This window comes from Podarcis muralis, chromosome 1 (assembly GCF_964188315.1).
Source record: "Podarcis muralis chromosome 1, rPodMur119.hap1.1, whole genome shotgun sequence".
Taxonomy (NCBI): domain Eukaryota; kingdom Metazoa; phylum Chordata; class Lepidosauria; order Squamata; family Lacertidae; genus Podarcis; species Podarcis muralis.
This window is the reverse complement of record NC_135655.1, coordinates 133,009,916-133,028,761: the sequence shown is the minus strand read 5'-3', so window position 1 is coordinate 133,028,761 and position 18,846 is coordinate 133,009,916. Positions and strand designations below refer to the sequence as shown.

The 18,846-nt window shown below is 42.2% G+C and overlaps 1 protein-coding gene across 3 annotated transcripts in view; it reads left to right on the top strand.

The window, feature by feature from the left end:
* Positions 1 to 4,951: 4,951 nt before the first annotated feature.
* The window catches only part of LOC114582812 (UDP-glucuronosyltransferase 1A6-like), a 46,378-nt gene continuing 32,483 nt past the window's right edge, over positions 4,952 to 18,846 (top strand). Inside the window, exon 1 of one of the 3 annotated variants that reach the window (XM_077919069.1) lies at positions 4,952 to 5,923. In XM_077919069.1, the coding sequence (XP_077775195.1) occupies positions 5,060 to 5,923 (864 nt within the window). In that variant the 5' untranslated portion in view covers positions 4,952 to 5,059. Of the gene's footprint in view, positions 5,924 to 11,459; positions 12,345 to 17,753; positions 18,659 to 18,846 lie in introns of those variants that run through there. The other 2 variants (XM_077919072.1, XM_077919062.1) reach the window with 2 other exon arrangements.

Below are 18,846 nucleotides of genomic sequence, written 5' to 3'. Positions count from 1 at the left end.
ACTCCACCCCTCACACACGTTTCCCATGAGTGGGTAAATGGAGGACAACTCTGTTGTGGGAAAGTGTAGCTGTGTGTTTGAAGGTACAAAATAACCCTGAAACACAAAACAGGGTAGATGAAAACCTCTCCCTCTTAACCCCAGACCACCTCCTACCCGCAGTATTAGTAGTGGATTACATTACAAGGTTGTCATAGTAGGATACTGTTTCTTCCCTTTCAAATTAAAAACACATTTTTCATGTGCAAAAAGACAGGGGATAGAACCAGCATTTTACATTCTGCTTGAGTGATGCTTGATTTAAAGCTAGAGCACAAGTGAAAGACTCCATGTGAGGCTGTTCAGATACACACTAGATCATATAGCTTTATCCAGTGCTATTTTTGTTAAGTTGTGGGTGAACATATCAGATGACACAGTGATTCTTCAAACAGCTCTTGTTTATTCACAGGCCAGAACAGAACTGAACGGAAGGGTTCAGTCAGCCTGCTTATATAGAGCTCCACTACAACACAACAGTAACCACTTTCTGTAACTATCCAATCACTGAACGTCACTTTCAATCCCTTATCTGCATATGTGGACCTGAGTGAAAACTATCTACAGTATCCCCCCTGCTGGCCCAGGGTGAGAACTTCAGTACATAACAATTTTTCTAGAAAAAGAGGTGCCAGAACTCACCATGAACTCACCCTTGTTCTAAATGTAACTTGAAAAAAGAGACATTAGGCATACCTTTGTAAACCCAGAAATCTTTAATAGCAAAAACATGTAAAAAGTAATTACTGTAAAGTAATTAGAATGGCAATGGCGCACAGCTGAGAAGTGCTGGAACTGAAATCTGGCAAGTTATGGCCCCCCCAAAAAGCCCTGGCTGTACCCATGCATGCTGCCTTGCTCTGTCACAGCATAAATTTGAAAGGGCCCAGCCCCTTCATTGAAAATATGGGGAGGGCACCCTACTTGGTACTCTTGGCTATACTTATTGCATGGCAGTGAAGTCATCCAGGACTTTCAGATCAGAACACATTGTTTCTAGATAGCATTGAGACTTGGACATCTCTTTTTCTATACAGTATATAAAATATTCAGCACCTTTTTTAAATTTTTCTCAGAACTCTGGTACAATTTCTTACTGATTAACAATCTCCAGTTTGGGGGGGGGGGTGTTGGATATAAAATATAGTTCTGGAGCTAGCTTGTTTACCCAGTTTAGAGGTGAAGGTACTTTAGCACATTTTACAAAAGCTGTTTAAAACAATAAAGAACAGGATGATGAAAGAACAAGTTCTAGTTAATATAGCTTGAGAACAGCCACTATAAAATTGAGTTAACAGATTAACCTAGCATGAATCAACACAATCAGCTTGAATTTTAAATGCATTTCTTCCTATCCATAGGGAGGTAATCAGTTCAAAGTCTGTTGTTTTAACATTTGATCCAATTTCAGGCAGATATCTACTAAAGTCCTGATGCAAGGCAACAGTGTGATATCTAACCAATGTTTAATTGCTAGTCAGATATTAGTACAGTCAGAGGTAAATAGAGGACAGGACTCTTGTACCTTTTATCTTAATCCGTTCCTTTGAAATATGCTCACCTTATAAGAACTATAACTTTTGTGCCTATTTTGCAGCATGAATGCAATTCAGGCAGCAAAATGTTCTGGACCAGCCATGTGCTCCCATTTGTATGAATGATTGATATTAATTAATCAGATACAGAAACTGCTGGCTTCTTTTGCAAAATAGTCACTTCAAGAATTTAGTCTTAACTAATGCACTGTTTGTTTTAAGTTGCTTTATTTTTAAGACATGTCCTCTTCATCATTGCTGGCCAACAGAAGACAGACAGGATTAGAAAAAGAACAACAACAATATCCTGCCCAAGAGTGTTTTCCCCACTCTGGGAGGCTTACAGAATATATAAAACAAAATAAAACATCAAACATTAAAAACTTCCCAACACAGGGCTGCCTTCAGATATCTTCTAAAAGTTGTATAGTTCTTTATCTCCTTGACAGTATTTAAAACATGGTAGCCCAATCCTGTGCATATTTACTTGGAAAGAAGACATTGGAAAGCAATGACTAGGATTGCAATTATACCGGGAAGTATCACTTGTACTACTTGTGTGCATGGACAGTCAATGCAGAAAAGAGGGAGTAGATGATGGTAATGGGAAAAACAAAATACTGTCCTGTAGTAACTGATGCACTATGACGTTCCAGAGGTAAGCTTGAATGCATTAATCCTGTGTTCAGTACCTCTGGACCTATCAGGCAGGTAAGGGCAGAGAGTGGGATCATAAGAGAGAAAGACACCTGCTTGCGTACTAGAAATAGCTCAAAAATAACCTGCTTTTGAAATAAAGCCAAAGTGATGAGCCAGCCACCTTGGCTAAGAAATGAAGACCAAAACACCTTTATCATGAAGAGTAGGTAGATGGGGCTTTCAAGCTTAGAAGTGAGGAGGGTTATTTTTAATTTTTATTGTGTATACTAAAACACTGCATGTTGATGTAGCAGTCACATAACATTGACCACAGGGGGGAAAGTCACTTCCCTTTAAAAATGTTAAAGGCACCTAACCCAGCACAAAAACTTCTATTTATTTCTAATAATTTTGTCAAGAAATAAAAATGTTATAGGAATTAATTGCTTTTTCCCTTTAAGTAACACACAAATGTTAAAGATGTCCTGTACAGCAACAAAAACCCACCTATTAATATGAAATTTGACAGGCTTCATTCTGTCTGAATGGGTACTATGCTCCAAATTTCATCCAATTCTATCAGAAATGTTGTAAGTTTATAAATATTTATTAATTTTCCAATTATAGTCCAGGAGGAAGTAATCAGGAGCTTCAGAAAATGAGGTGACATTTCACCTCAGATGCAAACCACATAATGTCAAATCATGCTGAGGCAACCTGTCATCTCAGCAACCTGTTATCTGAGCAAACAAAAGTGAGTTCAAAGGTGAATATATTTATTTTATTATTTATGCACAGCCCTATTAGCTAGTATAATTGGTAGGTAGTTCCCCTCTAATATCATGCAGAAGATCCATTTGAAGAGTGAAAAGGCAGGAGTCAGAAATCTCTCTACTTTCATGGCACACAAAACGCACTAGACTCCATGAAATTTCATTAACTCAAATTGAAGACTGCTTAACTTTTATATAGATCTTTTTAAGCTTTGCTTCCACGTGTTTACTACACATGAAAAAAGATATAGCCCCTGAGGTTATGTGCCCTGCTGCCTCCACTGCTCATATACACATTCAGTGACAAGTTAGCTGTATGTGTATAGGTGCTCCATACTGGTAATCTAATTTATTCTGGGGAGCTACTTCCTTTTACATCAGCACACCAAGCCCAATCAACTACTCTGAAGTGAGGCCTGAGCCCTCAAAATCCAGTTTAGATTACTAAACTTTGAGAAGTATAGCTTAGGTTTTACACACACACACACATCTCATCTCCAGTGTGTCAAATCTCCCATTGTCATGTGTAGTTTGGCCCTTGGGCTGAGCTGATTTTGCAGCAGAACTTAGTTTAAGCTAACCTCTGAGCATGTCCATAGTTAACAGCTTTTTGTCTGTGCAACACTCCAGTTTCTTAGCACAGAGGCAGACCAACAGACAAAACTATGGCTTATCAACTCTGATCATAGCTGTCAACCTTCCCTTTTTTTTTGCGGGAAATTCCCTTATTTCAGCACCGTTTTCCGGTTCTATCCCAGATTGTTAGATATCCCGTAGACTGTCTCCGGGACAGGTGAGGCTGCTGATCCCTTATTTTCAAATCTGAAAGTTGACAGCTATGACTCTGATCTTTCACCCGACCAAAGTAAGCACAAAACATGGTTTAAACCCGCATTCAGAATCACAGTTTCTGCTACTGGTGATCAGAAGCTATGTTTTAATTATTATTTATTAAATTTGTATACCGTCCTTTATCGGAAGATCACAGGGCGACTCAGAACATAGAAATACAAAATGAGAGCATAAAATACATAAGAAAAACAAACCAATAACTCCCATCCCACACTTAAAAGGGCCTAGAATGTTAAGCAGCCAAAGTAGCGTTTTTGGCTGGTGCCTAAGTATTCCACAAATCTCATGCGGGGGGGGGGGGCACACAAAAATGGGCCTCAAATGAGGATTTCAGGGTCTGGGTTGGTTCATATGGGGAGACGTGGTCCTTGAGGAATTGCAGTCCTGAGCCGTTTATGGCTTTATAGGCCAAAAGCTGCGCTTTGAATTAGGCCTGGAAACTAAATGGCAGCCAATGCAGTCGCACCAGAACTGGTGTAATATGCTCACGCCATCTTGCCCTGGTGAGCAACCTAGCTGCCAAATTCTGAAGTTTCCGAACCGTCTTCAGAGGCAGCCCTACGTATAACATGTAATAATCTAATGAAGAAGACACTAACTAGAGTACAGACGACAGGAGTTAGGCTGTCTCTGTCCAGATAGGGGCCCAGCTGGGCTACCAGCGGAAGCTGATGGAAGGCACCCCATCAATAGCAGGCAGCCTTCTATCCATCTGGTTTAGGGAATCGCCCACTAACAGCACCTCAATCTTATCCAGACTGAGCTTCAGGTTGTTGGCTCTCATCCAGCCCCCCTTCCTTTACAGACTTATCACAAAACCACAGTTTATAATCACATTTTGATCTGGTCTCTGAACTGTCATGTCTCTTATCAGCAGCTTTCCCTAGCTGTTACAAAACCTGTTTTTACTGCTTTGCACTTCAGATTAGCCTATCACTTCCTTTCCTGATCCTTCCTAGTCAGGGCCTTTTGTTAGTTCATAAATGAGCTGTAGGATTGCACCATTGCTTATGGTGCTTCATTCTCAGGGCAAACAGGAGGGCTTTCATGGCCATGAACTTTCATCAGATGGTGTTGGACTAATGATTAATGCAGACAGGTAGAATATCTGGCTTATAGACTAAAGCAAGATTAGTTTTTTATTCCTGCGCTAAACAAGTACACAATACAGAAATACACAAGGGTTTCCTCTTATTGACAGACTTTTTTCTGGACGAAGAGATGGCTTATCTTTTTCATCGGCCTATCCACTTGACTGCATGGCTTCTGTTTTTGATTGCTATCATTAACTTTACCGAAACTGGGAAGCTGCTGGTGATACCTCAGGACGGAAGCCACTGGCTCAGCATGAATGCTGTTGTCAAGAAGCTCAGTGAAAAGGGCCATGAGGTAACAGTGGTGGCACCAGAAATTAATTTGCTCTTAAAGGAATCGAAGCATTATAAACAGAAAACCTACCCAGTGCCATACAAAAAGGCAGATCTTGATGCTGGATTTCGAAAGTTTGCTTCCAACCTTTTCCGCAAGGTTTCTTTTCCTTACACAATTCTTCAGGAATATCAGAACAACATGTATATAATAAATATGTTTTTCTACAACTGTGACAGCCTTCTGAGGAACAAAGAAATCATCAAGTACCTGGAAGAGACTCAGTTTGATGCGCTTTTCACAGATCCAGCTTTGCCATGTGGAGTCATCCTTGCTGAACATCTTTCCATCCCTTCCGTGTACTTCTTTCGTGGATTCCCATGCAGTTTAGAGCATGCAATTTGTAAATCTCCAAACCCTACTTCCTATATCCCAAGATGCTATACCAGGTACACAGACGAAATGACTTTCATCCAACGTGTGATTAATCTGTTTGTCAATTCTGTAGAAACATCACTTTTTAAAACTCTGTATAATAAGTATGAAGATATAGCTTCAGAATTTCTACAAAGAGATGTTCACTTACCAACACTTTACAGAAATAGCTCTATCTGGCTTTTACGGTACGACTTTGTATTTGAGTATCCCAGACCTGTGATGCCAGGTATGGTCTTCATTGGAGGGATAAATTGTGAAGAAGGCAAAATCCTGCCACAGGTGCGTCCATTACTTTTTATTCACAAATTCTTTAAGGATAAAAATTGCATTTAAGTAAGAAGTGCTTGTGCACATAAAGGATATGAATAATAAATTGCACATTGTGAACGTCAATCATGAGGGTTACATTTGTGTTATTTCCATAATGAATGGAACATCATCCAGATAACATTGCAAATGAAATCAAACCGTTTAGAATACACCAAGTGATAGAATTTAAGACATGGCTCCAAAACTAATGTTGCAGTCTTATGCACACCTACTCAAGAGCAAGTTACATTTAATTCAGTGAAACTTACTTCCAGGTAAACACACATAGGATGCTAGGGGTATATTATAAAAGAATGTTCTGATTACACTTTGTGAACTAGGTAAAAGTCTGGTGTATAGTTGCATGGATGACTGGCTGCATAGAAACTATATCAGAGCTGCTAGGGTCTTCTGCGTAATTGCTGGGAGAGGTCAATGGGACTTACTTCTGAATAGACATATTGTGCTGTTGGAGTATGTTTTGTTGGATGTGTTGCAGCCGGTTGGACTTGAGCATGTGGACCCAGATGTATGAGTAGATTCAGCCCTGGGTCTGCATACCCAGGTTTCTGTGGTGGCCAGAAATGCATTTGCACAGTTAAAATTTGTGCACAATCTGTGCCCATTCCTGTAGTCTGATCTGGCCACAATGAGACATCTTAGTTACAGTGGTGCCCCACAAGACGAATGCCTCGCAAGACGGAAAACCCGCTAGACGAAAGGGTTTTCCGTTTTGGAGGTGCTTTGCAAAACGAATTTCCTATGGGCTTGCTTCGCAAGACGAAAATGTCTTGCGAGTTCCTGCAGGGTTTTTTTCCTCCCCCCCCTTTTTCCCAAGCCGCTAAGCCGCTTATCAGCTGATCCGCTAAGCCGCTTAACAGCTGATCCGCTAAGCTGCTTAACAGCTGATCCGCTAAGCCGCTTATCAGCTGATCCGCTAAGCCGCTTAACAGCTGATCCGCTAAACCGCTTAACAGCTGATCTGCTAAGCCGCTTATCAGCTGATCCGCTAAGCCGCTAATGGGCTTGCTTCGCAAGACGAAAAAACCGCAAGACGAAGAGACTCGCGGAACGGATTCTTTTTGTCTTGCGAGGCACCACTGTACATCCTGTTTGGATTACTGCGGGGTTGCCTTTGAAATGTAGTCAGAAACTTCAACTGGCCCTAAGAGGTGCAGACAAACTGTTGACGGGCCGGTTAGTAAGGAGCATATGACCCTTGTTACAGCAGCTCCACTGGCTACCAGTCTGTTTCTGGCAATGGTAAACATCTGGAATTCCTAATAAACTGCAAGTCTAATGTCCATTAGATACGTCTACAGGGTTCCCATGAAGAAGATACAAATTATTCTGACATACAAATTCCATTGCAAACACACGTTTTAAATGACCAATTTCCTTTGTTACAGACAGAGGATATAATACTTCTTGATCTATCCACTTTGCAGTTACCTCTGGCTCCCTTTCTCCAATTACAGTCAAAGTGCTCAAATATAAATATCTTAATTAAATTAGGTAATGGGGCTTGAGGCTTTTTTAGGTGGAGCACACCTATCCTGATCTCTTGTGATAAGCATGGTAATGCTAAAGGTACCTAAAGCAGTGCCATAGCTAGAGGGGCACCACAGAGGCTCCCAGCCTGTGTGTGTGTATGTACACAAATGCTTGGGTGGGTGGGTGGGTGCAAACTGGGTTTTTGGCCCCAGGGGAAATACAGCCTATCTAAACAGCAGTGACATTCTGAACGAATAAACGTGAAATAAATAAATACGATTGACTTAAAAATGCTAAAATGATTCCAGTTGTATGCCCTGTATTCCTTTGTGGTACTTATTCCTTTGATAAGGTATAGGTTGGATTCCTACTGTAGGTCAGGCGTTCAGCAGTTGGACTTGATGACTCGGTGGCTTCGTTCTCATTCTACATGGATTTCTTATTCTACCTAGGCTGGAGTTGTGGGCACAAAAAAGAAAACCACATACTTCAGCATTTTTAACTGAAGAAGACAAGCTTTACAGTGGTAAAGGTAAAGGTACCCCTGCCCATACGGGCCAGTCTTGACAGACTCTAGGGTTGTGCGCCCATCTTACTTAAGAGGCCGGGGGCCAGCGCTGTCCGGAGACACTTCCGGGTCACGTGGCCAGCGTGACAAAGCTGCATCTGGCGAGCCAGTGCAGCACACGGAAACGCCGTTTACCTTCCCACCAGTAAGCGGTCCCTATTTATCTACTTGCACCTGGAGGTGCTTTCGAACTGCTAGGTTGGCAGGCGCTGGGACCGAGCAACGGGAGCGCACCCCGCCACGGGGATTCGAACCGCCGACCTTTCGATTGGCAAGCCCTAGGCGCTGAGGCTTTAAGTACTTAATTCGTTCCGGAGGTCCGTACTTAACCTGAAACTGTTCTTAACCTGAAGCACCACTTTAGCTAATGGGGCCTCCTGCTGCCGCCGCACTGCTGCTGCACAATTTCTGTTCTCATCCTGAAGCAAAGTTCTTAACCTGAAGCACTATTTCTAGGTTAGCGGAGTGTGTAACCTGAAGCGTATGTAACCTGAAGTGTACCGTATGTAACCCGAGGTACCACTGTATTTCACATTCAGGTTAAAAACCAGTGTAATCCATGGTCTGACATCAAAAGATGACTGTTGTATTTGTAAATGCTGTGAACCGCCCTGATTGAGAGCAGTATACAAATTTAATAAATTAAAAAATAATAGAGGATTGTTGGTATATCCTAAGCCAGTTTTGATGAATTTATAAATAAATTAGGAGTTTATTATTCAGTTTGACCCTGATTGATTCAGCACTTCTGAAATAGCCCAATTTGAACTGACCCAACTCATAAGTTCTGTTGTTCAGCTTGGGTCAGATTCTGATTCTTGATTTGGGAAAACTGAAGCATCACACTTCCCTCTTTACTATGGTCTTCTTCTTTTTTAAGGCTATGACTTTTTCCCCCAGAATTAGATGAAATCAAGTGGGGGGACAAGAAACTGTTTTGAATGGCCAATTCCTCTGACAGCTGCTCCTTTGCAAAGGCTCCAAGGTCCTGATGGCAAAATTTCATTCTCACTTTCCTCCCACCTCTGCCCAGTACAGTGAAATGTACAGCCTTAAGGTTAAATTACCTGACAGTTAGAATTCCACAATGGTTTTTGATTTTTGTGCAAAGCAGCCATAGATATGCAGCTACTTGGAGTTAAAACATGGCCATACTAACATGCCATTTTCCCAGTCGAAATGACCCCCAACTTGCTTTTCACTCCATGGAGAACAAAGAGAGCTCCTGCTTGATGGGTAGAGAGAGCAGCTTCCTGCTCCAGATTTATTTATTTTTTTAAATTTCTTTTTATTGAGTTTCATGTAAGTAACCAAAAAGGAAAACAAATCCACACTTACAAAAAAGGAAAAGGAAAAAAATTAAACAACAAATATCTAAACAAACATAAAAGTATTGTCCGTTTCCGTTACAGTTCTTTGTCTTTAAGAACTTACATCATTCTTCTACACCCTAATGACTTCCATCCCTCCCGCTTTCAGGCTTCTTAATATACATAATTTATTTCCCCTGCAGTTAGTGATTGTTAATGATTTACACATCGTAAGATTTATATCGAACCTGCTATAGTTTTTAGGTTTCTATAATTCCCTTCAATGTATATCATAAATTTGTTCCAATCGTTAATAAACTTTGTATTTTTTTGGTTTCTGATTTTTTGCGTCATTTTTGCGAGTTCAACAAATTCAAATAATTTTGTTTGCCAGTCTCTAATTGATGGGGTATTTTGATTTTTCCAATTTTGGGCAATTAATAATCTGGCGGCAGTTGTAGCATACTGAAATAGTATCTTATCTTCTTTTTTGATTTCGTCCCCAATTATTCCTAGTAGGAATGCTTCTGGTCTTTTGGGAAATGTATACTTGAATATTTTTTTTAACTCGTTATAAATATGTTCCCAATATTTCTTCATTTCGTCGCATGTCCACCACATATGGAAAAAATTACCCTCTTTAATTTTAGGTAAAGGTAAAGGTAAAGGTACCCCTGCCCGTACGGGCCAGTCTTGCCAGACTTTAGGGTTGTGCGCTCATCTCACTCTAGAGGCCGGGGGCCAGCGCTGTCCGAAGACACTTCCGGGTCACGTGGCCAGCGTGACATCGCTGCTCTGGCGAGCCAGCGCAGCACACGGAACGCCGTTTACCTTCCCGCTGGTAAGCGGTCCCTATTTATCTACTTGCACCCAGGGGTGCTTTCGAACTGCTAGGTTGGCAGGCGCTGGGACCGAACGACGGCAGCGCACCCCGCCGCGGGGATTCGAACCGCCGACCTTTCGATCGGCAAGTCCTAGGCGCTGAGGCTTTAACCCACAGCGCCACCCGCGTCCCTAGTTCTTTAATTTTACACTTCCAGCAATTCTTATTTCCTGTTTTATACATTTTCCCTAGCTTCGCTGGTGTAATGTACCACCTATACATCATCTTTTCTAAATTTTCCCTGAGTGTTACACATGCCGTAAATTTCATTCCACTAGTCCATAATTTCAACCATTTGCCATACTCTATATTGTATCCCAGATCCATTGCCCATCTTGTCATTACCCCCTTTATTTCTTCATCTTTGGTATCCCACTCTAATAATATGTTATACATTTTAGATAGTAATTTGGATTTGCCTTCAATTATCTCTATCTGAAACTTGGATTTCTTTTCATTCATCCCTACTTTTTATCGTCTATCCATACCGCATTTATTTGATGGAATTGTAACCAGCCAGTTAGTTTATCTTTCAACTCCTCATAAGTTCTCATCTTCCATCCACTTTCTGATCTTATCAGTAGGTCTTCATAAGTTAACCTTTCTCCCTCCATATTTACTTTTAAAGATTTAAAGCTTCCAAGTGCATAATGGAACTAAGTAAAGAGGGTTTAGGGCAGCAGTTAGGGAGATAAACGTAAGGGAACAGCTATCAGGAAGTGAGTTAGCAGAAACAGACCAGGGATAGAGAGAGTTGGGGAGTTGAAAGCAAGTTTGTTTGAATAAAGTTGGTTCATATTACTCCTGTTTGATCATTCATGTAACTGACATCATGTGGCATACCGCTTGTCAAATATCACTTGGTAAACAAAGCAAGCTGATGCAAGCATATGTATGCCTACAGTTTGACCCTCAGGGATTGATTTGGAACAGCAAGCAGATCACGCCACAAACATGTGAAGAAGTGCATGCTGTATTAAGGAGCTCACTTCCAGACAAGAAGCCAGCTATGTCTGGTACATTATTTTAGCACTTTGGGGCACCCATGCTTGAAGAAGATTTTGTGCGAGCTACAAAATCAGGCCAAATTTCTAACTGATCCAGTGCAAGTATTTCACCAGTGTCACTGGGAAAAGTGACTCTCATTAATCAGCAACCTTGTGCTTTATACCAATCATTAACAATATGGGCAGGTAAATCCAAGGTTACTGGCACGCTGCTCAGGATTTAAAAGGTAGCTTTACATGGTTACATAACAAATATAGGCTGTCATTGAAGATGGGTTCCGCCGTGCCTCGCTTTCATGGCAGTGCTGTCTATTTTGTCTTTGTTCTCATCTGCTTTGGAGAGGCAAAGCGGCTGCTAGTGATACCTCAGGACGGAAGCCACTGGCTCAGCATGCGTGCTGTAGTGGAGAAGCTCAGTGAAAGAGGGCATGAGATAGTTGTGGTGGCTCCAGAAGTTAATCTGCTCATGAAAGAATCAAAGTATTACACTAGGAAAACATTTGCTGTGCCGTATACAGCAGATGATCTTTCCCAGCGTTTCCGTTCGTTTGGCAACCAACCCTTTGACGAAGTCTCTTTTCCTGCCATGATTTTAGGAGCATATAGGAGCTTAATGCATCTCGTCGAGATGTTTTTCATTAATTGCAAAAGCCTTCTGAGGAACAGAGAAGTCATGAAGTACCTGGAAGAGACTCAGTTTGATGCACTTTTCACAGATCCGGCTTTGCCATGTGGAGTCATCCTCGCTGAACATCTCTCCATCCCTTCTGTGTACTTCTTCCGTGGATTCCCATGTGGTTTAGAGCATGCTATCAGCAAATGTCCAGACCCAGTTTCTTATGTCCCAAGATGCTATAGCAGCCACACTGATCACATGACATTTGCCCAGCGAGTGTTGAACCAGCTCATTAGCTTCTTAGAGACGCCGCTTTTTAAGAGACTGTACATTCCTTACCAAGAGCTTGCTTCAGAACTCTTTCAGAGAGACGTTCACTTACCAACACTTTACAGAAATGGCTCTGTCTGGCTTTTACGATATGACTTTGTATTTGAGTATCCCAGACCTGTGATGCCAAATATGGTCTTCATTGGAGGAATTAACTGTGAAGAAGGCAAAATCCTGCCACAGGTAGGTGCTATGTATCGATGGTTTTGAGCTTAGATCTGTGTTGCTACCATGCTCTTTGCTACGAACACAGCCACACTTGAATGAATTATCATAGTGAGATGCTGATTTCTGTACTCCTGTTCGAAAACAAGGTCGGTAGGGGCATGGGATGGGATATTTGTGGCTGTAGCTCAGCAGTTGTGGAGATAAACCTTTGCTTAAAGAAAACTGCCTGGTCCTGTGATTATTTGATCTGAGAAACATGGCCGTATTGACTTGTTACAGCAGGAGTTTGTCAAAATTGCATTTCTGGTGCTTGTTGATATTGAGGGATAGTGTATAAACTATATCTACTGTTTTCCATTTCATTTGTGACTTTTAACTGTTATTATATTTTTATGTCACAAGTTAGTTGTGCCCCATGCAAGCTACACTGTTATTCAGGAGGGATGGTAAAGGGGGGGGGGGATGAAAAAGGTGTTATTTGAGTACGATACAAACCAACACCCCCACAGAGAACTGGATCAGATTAAAAAGAGCAGTGTAGTAGAAGCTAGGGAGAAGGAGGAGAGAGAAATAGAAGAAATGGGTATGTGTGCAGTTATATTATTCCTGGCCTTCTTTACAAACTATATGAGAAACATGTCAAAATGGAGGGGGAACAAGAGTGCCTGGGTGAATCTAAAAAGGAAGGCATTCCTTGAGCACAATGTTTTACTGGGCAAGATTCACATGATGAGCAGCTACAGGGATGGGGGCTCAAAGCAAGGAGACTCAAGAGAGGCAGCCTGCCTGGGTTTATGCCACTAACTGCTCCCCTAAAATTACACTGGTTTCAGAAGTCTAAGCTCAGTTATAGTCTTAGAAAGAAAAAACTAATGAACTAAATGCATGGCGTTTCCGTGCGCTGCTCTGCTTTGCCAGAAGCGGCTTAGTCCTGCTGGCCACATGACCCGGAAGCTGTACGCCGGCTCCCTTGGCCAATAAGGCGAGATGAGCGCCGCAACCCCAGAGTCGGCCACGAATGGACCTAATGGTCAGGGGTCCCTTTACCTTTACTTTATCAAGGTGCAGAAAAGGAAAGAATTAATGAGATGTCCTTGACAACAGGGAATGCTTGACTCTAGATGGATGCGTACATTTCAAGCAAACCCCCCCCCCCCGGGGAAAAAATTAACCTGGAAACTGTGATTAAGTGTGCTGGGAACTGTAGCTCTGTGATTAACAAACTTCAGTTCCCAGGATTCTTTGTGAGGGGAGCTTTAATGGGAGGTCACAGAGGTTTCAGTAGCCAACTGATAAGTGATACAGTGTGGTTTTGATTGAATTATCAAACAGGGAACACATGACTTTAGCTCTTCCAAGTTCAGCTGTCAAGTCAGCAGAAAAAGTCTGGGGCATTCTCCTCTGCATTTCAGCATGGGGTGTTGACTGGAACTGAGAAATGCATCCTGCCCTAACTTGTTAGCTCTTGCCGGGGATCATTTCCAGATAAAACAGAGAATTGTGAACCAAGGGGATAGTGTGAGAAGGAACAGAAAATGGGGGCAAATTTTTATTTTAGACTTTGGCAGCCTAACTGCAGACCTGCAGCCCCCACTATGGGTCGGCCAATCATGTTACATCACTCAGGAATCAGGTGGACTCTAACGTGTCGCAATACCCAATAAGGAAAGCTCTGGTCTAAAGAGTTGTGGTAGCGTGTACTTAATGCCCTGATAAGGAGTGACCCCCCACTACCTGCCAGTACATTCCTGCATGTGTTACTATGATGGATGATAGGATATTGTGCAAATTGACACCCAGTCACAGCACACCAGTGTACAGTAGGCCTGCAGCTTACACAGGGGTACATTTCAGGGATTGTGCCTAAAGCTAAAACCATGAATAGTCAATATACAATGGCAGGTGGTATTGCCAAAGTACTTTTTCCCTCCCCTTTTTATTCCCTCCCTCTGCCCCCTATTTATTCATTCATTGCCAAGTGAATTAAGCTGAATGCGCATAAGTTAAATGTGAGTAAGTTGTGGGCTTACTATACAGGAGAATCAAATGGGGCTATATCCCTTAGCTTATGCTGTGCATACTTAGAGCCCACAAGGTGGGAGAACATGTGCTTTGAGGGTCATTGAAGGAGCAGTGAAATAGGCAAGTTTGCTGATGATACAAAATCTTCAGTGTGATGAAAACAAAAAGAGATTGCATTCAATGTAAGCAAGTGTAAAGTGAAGCACGAAAGCCAAAGAAGTGTGGGTGGGACATTTTCTCCTAGTCTACTGGCCCCGTCTTCTGCAGCTGGGGAGAAAAGCCTTAACTTTCTCCCCATTTGTTGCCATCTCCCCCTAACTGCACCCCACTTGGCAATTAGTCTCAGTACATGGGAACTTCCCCCAAATTGCTGTGCCAGGATGAGGCACAGGATTATGAGACAGTGGCAGCTACCTCCAAAATCACACCCTTCCTGCAGAACAATTAGACTAATGGGGAAATGTGACCTTTTTTAAAAGACTAACTGCAGGGGGAGAAAGGGAAAGAAAAGAGAAATAAACAAAGAAGAAGTGAGGTGGAAGGGAGTTTTAAATTGCTGTGATTGGAAGGGAGGGAGGATGCTGATGGGTAAAGGTTTTCTGAAAGTAGCATGTATGTGTGGATAAATATGTGTTAATTGGAACTTATTTTGATTTTGGCCTTGCCCACCACTGGCATGAGGCAGTTGCCTGTGAAAGGATTGTGACCTGTGACTTAAAAAATGTTCTCCGCCCATGCTCTAGATTCTGGCAGCAGAGTCTGGCTACAGATCTTGGCAGTGGTTTTGTAAATATATATGGCTTCCCATTGCTCCATTCTTGTGGAGGCATATTTGTGTAGTATCCGCTTTTTGTTAAAGTGGAGCTTTTGCTTGGGAGAAGTCTTCCACTTCAGTGTCAGGGGTCTCTGTGGAACAAATGATGGTCTTAGCCATTCTCATCCTCACTCAGAATCTATACATTTATTTACAATATACCCCATATTTATAGTTACAGATAGGTAGCTGTGTTGGTCTGCCATAGTCAAAACAAAAAAAATTCCTTCCAGTAGCACCCTAAAGTGTATCTGAAGAAGTGTGCATGCACACGAAAGCTCAGTGTATCTGAAGAAGTGTGCATGCACACGAAAGCTCATACCAAGAACTAACTTAGTTGGTCTTTAAGGTGCTACTGGAAGGAACTTTTTTTTGTTTCCCCATATTTATGTTAACATTGCCAAAGCTTGAAGTTACAGTATTGGCTGTTTGCATTTGCAATTACATGCATATTTCTCTTTGGTGTTTTGTACAATAAGCTTGGTTTCAGATCCTCTTGTCTCATTGGGAGGGGTGGAAAGGCAAAACCTCATCAGGTGAGAACATCACTCTCACTGCTTGAGGATCTGAACTGGCCGCAAGCCCTTCCTGTGTCCTGGAGACTCCAGTACAGGAGGAGCCTTTTTGCCAGCACCTTTGAAACCCCAGAAGACCACTTTGCCATCCTTGGACTCCTGTCTGGATGTCCCAGCAGAACAGACTCCTGTCTGGATGTCCTAGCACCATCACTCAGCTGCTCCTAAAGTAAGTTAGAGCCAGGGCTGGCCCAAGACATTTTGTCACCTGAGGTGAACCAAAAAATGGCTCCCCCCCCCCCCAATCCACCAGGGAAGAAGGGGTGAGTGAAGATCAAGAACAGAGGGGTAATAAAGATCCTCGTAGAGAACAAGGAGGAAGTAAAGATCTACAGCAAGAGCGGGGGGAATCAAATCAGCCTTACCCAATGGTTGAAGTGGGAATCAAAGACTATTTTGTGTTGGGGGTGCAGAACCCAGGAGACCCCAGAGGGCAGCCCTCACCATTTTCTTGCTATGGGTGGGAGACGAGCAGTGCCTCCTTTTTGCAGAGAGACCTCTGTAGAGGTGGCCTGGGGGTGGGCTGCCAAGGAGGCGGTAGATCTGCCCCCAAGTAGCAGCCAGCAATGCATTTCTTGGAGGCTGAATCTGCTGCCCCTGTGGATCTTGCTGCCCTAGATTTTGCTCTCTCAGCCTGAGAGTCACAAGGAGCTATCCAAGGTGCTGTCTTTGCTGGTCTGCGACCGAAATAAAATTTGATGCTGATACTATGTTTTCTTTGAATTTTGCCTTATCTGACCTCTGTGTTGCCTGACTTTGATTCAACAGAACCTGAATTATTACTTCTTTTCCTTACTAGCACACAAACTCACACCTAAGATATCTCCGATGTTTGTGTTACAGCTCCATTTGGCTAAGATAAATGGGTTCTTTAAAGAAGTCCAGCATTCCCTTCCTCAGGGTGAAAGCAGGAGCTCCCACATCCCTGGTGTCAGGCCGGCAGCTGGCTAGGAAAGCAAGAGCGGGGAGTGATAGGAGCAAATGGGGAGAAGAGAGATGTAGCTCAGCACGGCTCATGATAAGGCTGGCAATGGCAGTGTCGCTGTCATGACTGCATCCCAGACATGCTCCCCTGGCACCACACAATTAAAAGAACTGTATCAGACTTTGTGAGGAGTAGGAAGGGGAATTATGGGTAAATCTGAGGCTATTGGTGATAAAATCTCACATTATCACTGCTCAGATAATGATGAGTCAGCTCAGAAGCTGAAAGACTCCTGCAGAGCACAGTGTTATATTAGGTGGTGATGAAACTGTGCAAGAAGTTTATTTAATATGAACATTTAAATTAAATAACGTGTCACACAAATACAATCCTATAGAGCAATGATGTTTTCAGTTGAAGAATAAATAGGATTCATTATGTAAGAACAAGAACTATCAAGTCCACACTGATAAATTCCTAGCAGGGTCGGAGAAATATCTTGCTTCCACTGGCCTGATCCTTCTCAGGGTTGACCCTGTGGGCAAGGTGCTTTGAAGTCCTGAAGTTGAGACTTAAAAACACCTTGCAAGAAGCTGGTAAAACAAGTATTCCCCCTTCATTTTAGCATGGATTTCAGTGCAACCCCTTCCTGAATCTCTCAGCTGCCCACCAGCTGTACTTGCCCATCGGCTGACATCATTTATGACAATGGCATCTGATGGATGCAAGGATGGGATTAAATAATGCATTGACTCTGTGCCTGTTCCTTAGCTGAGCAGGCTCTAACCACTACTCATTCGCTCAGTTCTTTTATTATAATTACAATAGAAAGTTTTTATTGTTTTCAGACAAGCATCAAACATAACAACTGCAAAAGTATTCTCTGTAACAATGCAAGCAATAACAAGAAAATGAAGGATGGCTAAACATTTTGTATAATTCCAGTAGTACCTTTTATAAGCTTTAGCACCTCCCAAAGTAAATGTTTAACTAGAAGCCTTGGCTTTTAGTTAAATGTTTACTTCAAGAGAGCACACAAGGTCAGACTTTGCACTCCAGTATATAAGGGGCGGCTTGGAGCATACAGGTGATACTTTCTGAGAGAGAAGCAAGCGGACAGACCAAAAAAATGGCTCCCATGGCCTGCTGCCAGGCATATGTTTCCATCCTCATGCTGCTTCTATGTTCTTCGAGTTTTGTTTCTGGTGGGAAACTCCTGGTGGTACCCATGGATGGAAGCCACTGGCTCAGCATGCAATCCATCCTGAACCAACTCAAGAAGAATGGACACGAGATAGTCGTCGTTGCACCTGAAATCAATATGCACATAAAAGCGTCAGATGATGTTTATACTTTGAAAAGTTATCCAGTGCCCTTCACCCAAGAAGAAATGGATATCTCTATTAAAGAATTTGGAAATGACAATTTTCAAGAGCTTCCTTTTTTGGTCAGGTTTTTTAGAACAATTGAGAGAATGAAACAGACAAATGCTATGTTCTTAGCTGCTTGCACACATTTATTATACAACCAAGAACTGATGAGTTATATCAACGAGAGCAAATTTGATGCTCTCTTTACAGATCCTATGATGCCTTGTGGCCAGATAGTTGCTGACTACTTTGGCATCCCTTCTGTCTTTTTCTTACGAGGAATACCATGTGGTTTTGACTTTGAAGCTACGCAGTGTCCGAGGCCTCCTTCTTATGTCCCAAGAGGTATGACAGGAAACTCAGATCATATGACGTTTGCCCAGCGTGTGAAAAATCTGCTGTTCCACCTGGCAGAATACTTCCTCTGCAGTTTTGTCTACTCTCCTTATGCAAGTCTTGCTTCAGAGTTTCTGCAGAGAGATCTGAGTCTCACAGAACTTCTAAGTCATGGATCCATTTGGCTGATGAGAATGGACTTTGTGGCTGAATATCCAAGGCCACTAATGCCAAATATGATTATAATTGGAGGGGTGAACTGTGCTTGGAAGAAGCCGTTATCTCAGGTTGGTAATGCTGCTGCTGCTTGTTATTATTATTATTTTATTTTTGTTGTTGTTAAATTTATTATGACAGGATTCTGAATTCTGTAGAATTTCTTTTATGAGTAGAAGTATGATTTTTAGACTTTCTAGTCAATCACCAGTTTGGTACAACCAGTGCTATTTTTTCTTTTGTGGTACAGTTTGATATT